The 6,425-nt window shown below is 42.4% G+C and overlaps 1 protein-coding gene across 1 annotated transcript in view; it reads left to right on the forward strand.

Annotated features, from left to right (window-relative positions):
• The first annotated feature begins 1,119 nt into the window (after positions 1-1,119).
• The window catches only part of LOC109477613 (protein wntless homolog), a 12,516-nt gene continuing 7,210 nt past the window's right edge, over positions 1,120-6,425 (forward strand). Inside the window, exons 1-2 of the mRNA XM_019778956.1 lie at positions 1,120-1,237; positions 1,581-1,664. Coding sequence (XP_019634515.1) covers positions 1,608-1,664 — 57 coding nt within the window. The 5' untranslated portion in view covers positions 1,120-1,237; positions 1,581-1,607. The remainder of the gene's footprint in view (positions 1,238-1,580; positions 1,665-6,425) is intronic.

Genomic DNA, 6,425 nt, shown 5'->3' on the forward strand with positions numbered 1-6,425 from the left:
GACAGTGAAACACAAATTGGTGGACTTTGGGGGCGATTCTGCCGTGCGCTTTGTTATATGTAGGGCGGTGGATGCGATTTGTTATGCATTAGTAATAGAAAATAATATCCATTGGCCACCCGAGGGTGGATACTGCCTGGCCAATTTGATACTGTATTTGCGGACACCGAAAGATTTGCTTAGAGATTATATTGTATCCAGAACTGTGCATATCTAGTGTGAAGACTGGTAATGGCAAGCTGTCCCTGTCCCTAGTGCTGAAATGTCGGTGCAAACTCACAGCGTTACACACAGCTGCACTCACGTGTGTTGTACCACTAGTAGCAGCGGCCATGTCAGCAAAGTTGTTGTTAAACCACGATTCTGGATACAAGACGAACGTCAAGAGAAAATCGACAAGCGGAAAGAACGGCAAACTTTCCCTGTCCTTTGTGCTGAAATGTCGGTGAAAACTTACACACTTGCACTCCTGTGTCTTGTAACACGAGTAGTAGCGGCCATGTCAGCATAGTTCTAGATAAAGCACCGCTCTGGATACCATACGAACGTTAAGAGAAATCGACAAGCGGAAAGAACGGCAAACTGTCCCTGTCCTTGGTGCTGAGATGTCGGTGCAAACTTACAGCGTTACACACAGCTGCACTTGCGTGTCTTGTAACACGAGTAGCGGCGGCCATGCCAGCGTCAATCGTGTCTATGTGTATTATAGGTAGCTGACTGAGCACAAGGTCGGTTTATACTCAGTCAGTATATTTTTACGGGCTTGAAAATAGTAGTTGATGTCTCCATAGTAAACCCATTGTGCACTAGACATGTAATACACTATTATTGGTAGTTACTTGTTCTCTACTTGTTCTGCTCTGTTTTCCCAGGAGCATGGATTTGTAAAGAAAGATTTGTTACGTTTTCTGAGAGCACGGATATTGATGGAAGGAACTGAAACTGCTAATTCAACCACACCGGTCAACTGTATAATATGAGTAATACTGTATTTATACTCAGTATTTACACTGCACCTTGTACAGACGCTGCTAGGGGCGCTGCCGTATGGTCGTCACATTTAGAGTGTGTGTTGTTTGCCGTCTATCCAGGTGATCTCGCTGTTATGGATGTTTCCTGTGGCTGGGAGACGTTGACGCCCCACAGAGACGTTGGTGACGCCAGTTGAGTTTCCAAAGAGCCACGGCCAGACGTTTGCAGTGGTGACAAGAGACTTGTTGTCAGACTTGGTTACAGAGTAAGTCAGTGCATTGATATTTCGAATTGCTTTGGTTTTGGTTTGCTCTCTCTCTGATTTTCTGTCTGTCTCTCTCACTGTCTCTCTCACTCCCTCTATCTCTTTCACTGCCTCTGTCTCTCTCCTTGTCTCTCTCTCTCTCACTCTGTCTCTCACACTCTCTCTCTTTCACTCTGTCTGTCTCTGTCTGTCTGTCTCTCTCTCTCTCTCTCTCTCTTACACCTATAACTAAACATTGTATTTGGATTTGCTTTGTTTTGGTTTGCTCTCTTTAGCAAGATAAAGCATTGATAAGTTACTAATAACACATGTGTTTTACAGTACACTGTTTTGTGTTTTTCAGGGTCTGATCTACCGGTTCAAGTTCCTGATGCTGTTCACTCTCCTGTGTGCTGCCACGACTGTCATCTTCTTCATCATCAGCCAGGTAGGAACAAGGTGTACACAGTCACTGTCACAGTTGTAGTTTCATTTGAAAAAGGCCCAAACTGCATCTTGTTACAAAATATGCAGCATTGAGAACTTGAGCAAACAAGAAAAAAATACTCATCATTCAGAACATTATGGTCATATTCTAGTACTGTAGTGTAAATTTATCTACCTTCCTGGTGGCTTTCTTTTGCAGTAGGAAGGAAAAAGAGGTTTTTGCATTTCTTTGAAGTCCACGGTTAAAACAATTCTGCAGTACAGGTTCTAAAGAACTATTTGTGGTGTAACAATTTCTCAGTTAAAAGAGACCACGGCAAAAACCTTGAAAATAAAACCAGTCACAGTATAATAATATATATGAGTCTCAGTGTGAGGATTCAGCCTATTAATAAAATCTCTCTACCCAAGACATGAACACCACAGACAAAGACTGGACTTGAACACCTCCTTTTTATTCCCTTCCTAATCTAAGGTACATTTGAAGTCCCTGCCTACTGTCAGTTCTACCATCGTCCAGTGTCTTCTCTCTCTCTACTGGTCCCTACAACTTATCTTCTTCTAGTAACTAGTTTTCCATACAATAATAATTATGTATGTTTTATGTGAGTATGTTTTATGTGAGTATATATGCCATTGGTAAGTACACATTCAACTCAATTTAAAACTATACCTACAATTTCACATTCTAATCAGATTTTACTTTTAGTGCAGTATATCTTTTAACAGTGAATTCACATACAATGCATTGAAATTTATACACACTAGTAATTAATTAAACTATCCATCACCCCAACATGTGGAGTTAAGTTTACTGAAAGCTATAAAAATCACAGAATATTTCTGATAAATTCCACAGTCACCACAGTTTTAAAAATTTTAAATTTGCTTTTGTTTATATACAAAAACTATTCATATTTCTTTTCTATTAAGAAAAGGACTATAACAATGATTATTTTTCTGACACTTGGGTGTTAAGAATATGCTGCATACATGTACTATACTACACTATACATTTAACATCTTTACATACATAAACCTTCAAAAATATTTGGGTGCACTAGTGCATCTACAGAAAAAAATTGATCGGGTGCACAGCTCCAAATTTGGGTACTAAGGTGCACAAGTTAAGTAAGGTGCACACGCACCCAGTATTTTGAGCCCAGATCATTAAGGTACTATAAATATATATTGTTTATTAGGATTCCACACAATCTTTCATATGTCTGTTTTGGTACTACTGGTCAAGGATCCTACATGTCTGTCCTTGTAACTTTTTCTTGAGACCAGGTACTAATTTTAAAGATTTACACACAAGCACCATCCACAAATTTCCTCAAAAGTCAAACCTGTGATCTGGTTTGTTTTTCTGGCCATAATGTGTCAGGACTTGGTTTTTAGGGGAGTGAGTATGGAAGCCCCGGTATACAAGTAGGATGGCACCCAAGACTCTACTCAGGGCCAACCATTGTTTTAGAGAGTAATTCTTCAAAGGAGATGCTATTTGGTGGCGTCAATCTATGAGTCAATCATCAACCAATCGTCTAATTGCCTTGGGAACCATGAGGCATCAGGGATGTGTATGTGTGCTGCTGACTGCTGGGGTTCCTCAGGGGTTCATAGTGGTGAGGGCTGTCAGCACCAGGGGCAGCCGCTGTCTGTGATTGGTTATTAACTAACTCTTCATAATTCTCATAACCATACACCACATCCTGTGGACCAGCTGCAGCATCTTTAGCAGCTGCTGCCACATGGCTGTTCACATATTTGTGGGACTGTGGACCTTCTCCAGGGTACAGGGAGGGAGATGGAATCTCATAGCCATCATTAAAGCTGCCCAGATGCTGAATTTGCCCAGTTTGAATTTTAGAGGGAAGCGAAGGGGTCAAATTCAAATAATCAAAGCTGTCAAGGCCTGTTGCCTGCATCTTGGTGTGAACTTTCTGACTGATCAATATCGTCTATGGTGTTGTACTCTGCTGTGTCAGGGTCCTCATCTGTTGGGAGGTTATAGATATGCTGACTGTCTTCTGTATTAACCTCTTCTCTTGTTACTTTATCCAGACTTATCTGGTCATGACCACTGGATGTGCCTGTGGGATTTGTGTTACTAAAGCCTTGCAGAGGGTTAGGATCCCTTTGCCTCCTCATATACATGCACCCTACTGCAAAGCCAATAGTGCAGATAAGGAGGAGTACAAAAATAGCTCCCAAGGTAGCAAGCAAGGGCACAGACAGGAAAATGCCACCATCAGCAGGGCCAGTATTGCTTTCAGTCATTGTCGACTGAAAACCAAAAGGAGAGTCAGTACTGACTATAGACCAGCCTGGGTTAGAGTCAGCAGTGGGTGTGTTGCTGGGACTTTGGGGCAATTTCAGTGCCTTTGATGTTGACATTTCTGACAGATGAAAAGGAGTAGGGCTGCTGACTGGAGACAAGCTAAGAGTAGAGGTAACCATGTGTTTAGTGCTGGCAGTGGAGTAGACGGGTGTCGTCTCTTCACAGATCAGGTCTTCAGGACTTACATCCTGTAAGAGTTGCCCTGTAAGGTTAGCAGGTCCGGCACATCTGATCCGGTTTTCAAATGGGTAAGACCCGTTCATCCTCTGCCTAAAGGGAACCATCCTACAGTCACACTGCCAGGGGTTGTTGTCAATGTTTACATCAGAGATGGAGGCCAGTATGTCATATGCCATGAGGGGTAGTGTCTCTAATTGGTTATTATCTAATGTAAGCTCTGACAGCATATTCAAGTTTGATAAGGCCTCTACAGAGAAGGTGCTGATGTTATTATGAGAAAGTTTCAGTGTTTCAAGCTGAGGTAGATTCCCTAATGTGTCAGCTGTGATGGTGCTGATGTTGTTGTACTGAAGGTATAGACGACGTAGCTTTGCTGTGTCATTGAAGGTGCCTGCCTCAATACTGTGGATGTTATTACTTTGAAGGTAAAGCCACTCTAAGTTACCAAGTCCCACAAATATGCCAGCTGGCAGACTTGTTAACTGGTTATTGTAAAGCTCCAAGTACCGCAGATTACCAAGTCCCTCAAATATGCCAGCTGCCAGACTAGTTAACTGGTTAGTGTGAAGATACAAGTCAAGCAGACTACCAAGTCCCACAAATGTGCCAGCTGGCAGAGTGGTTAACTGGTTAGTGGAAAGAGTCAAGTACCACAGACTACCAAGTCCCACAAATATGTCAGCTGGCAGAGTGGTTAACTGGTTAGTGTGAAGAGTCAACATCCACAGAATACCAAGTCCCTCAAATATGTCAGCTGGCAGACTTGTTAACTGGTTATGGGAAAGATACAAGAGTTGCAGATTACCAAGTCCCACAAATATGTCAGCTGACAGAGTGGTTAAACGATTGTTATTAAGGAACAGGTCAATTAGGCTGGTTAAGTTGTGGAATGTTTTGTTCTGGATCGTGGAGATCTGGTTGAAACCTAGGTTTAATATTATCAAGCTCCTGTACCTTGAGAAATCAGACTGATTTAAGGTTCTGATGGAATTGCCCCACAAGTCAAGCCTAGTGATGTCTGTAGGCAGGTCCTGAGGAACACTGCTGAGGCCTCTGCTGCGGCAGTTACAGCGTGATGAACAGCTGCTGCTGCAGGCTGCGGTCGGGCCAGCTTCCTTTAGGATGATCAGCAGAAGAACCAGCATCCTCCTGGCTTTGTTGGACATGCTGAAGTGTCGCCTGTACAACAGAGATGAAATACAGTAGCATGAAAGTCCATCTGAGTTTTTCAGTTTGAGTTTAATTTAGATTCACAATTAGCCTCATAAGAGGCTATTCTCCCTGTGGTGTACACATTACATAGTATTACATAGTTACATGTATTACAAGTGAAGAGGAACGTACAAAAACATTACAAAGTTAACAGTATGTAGCAAAAAAAACACAATTCCTTAAATTCACTATTTACAGTCCAATACTTTGCTAGTTGGCGCCTGTGTTGTTCCACAATTGTGACATTCTGTACAGAATTTAGCGCCTTTTCTGAGTGTTAGATTTCGGTTTTGGTAGTCTGATTTTGTTTGTACTGGTTGAGCGTGTTCGGTAGTCGTGAATCTCAGATTGAAATGTGATTTTGTCGTACAAAGCCTTTGGTTGTTTGGTGAGCATTATTCGTTTAAAACTGACAAGGCTTCAGTCTGTTGGATTCTGTTCCTGACAGTCAGCCATCCTAAGGTCTTCCGCATGGTGTCCACATGTACATCACGATCACAACCAAGAGCTAGCCTTGCTGCCCTGTTCTGGACCACCTGTAGTCTTCTTATGTTGTTCTGAGTTGTGTTTCCCCATACAGAGCAACAGTAAGTCTATATGTAGGATTATTAACTAAAAGTGTTGACTAACGGCTATTCTCTGCCGACTCGGTAGTAAATCCTTAACCCTTCCCACCTGTGCCAAGCTTCTGTTGCACTTCTGAACTATATGAGCAATGTGGTTGTCGTATGTGAGGTTTTGATCATGGTGTGTAGTCCAAGTAGCTTTACTGAGGGACATCTTTGTTGGCAGGGCTCACACAGATGAACCCCTAAAAGCTGTTATTACCTTCGCCAAGAAGGTTATGTTTTCAGTAGCGTTTGTCTGTGGGTTTGTGTGTGTGTGTGTGTGTGGTTTAGCAAGATAACTCGAGAAGCAGTGGATGGATTGGAATGAAACTTGGTAGGTGGGTAGGACTTCATGAGACCTAGAAATGATTAGATTTTGGGCCCCCTGGCGGCTTTCCTAGGTACTGCAGCTGAACTTCCG

Source organism: Branchiostoma belcheri, unplaced genomic scaffold, assembly GCF_001625305.1.
Source record: "Branchiostoma belcheri isolate BF01 breed outbred unplaced genomic scaffold, Haploidv18h27 scaffold40, whole genome shotgun sequence".
NCBI lineage: Eukaryota > Metazoa > Chordata > Leptocardii > Amphioxiformes > Branchiostomatidae > Branchiostoma > Branchiostoma belcheri.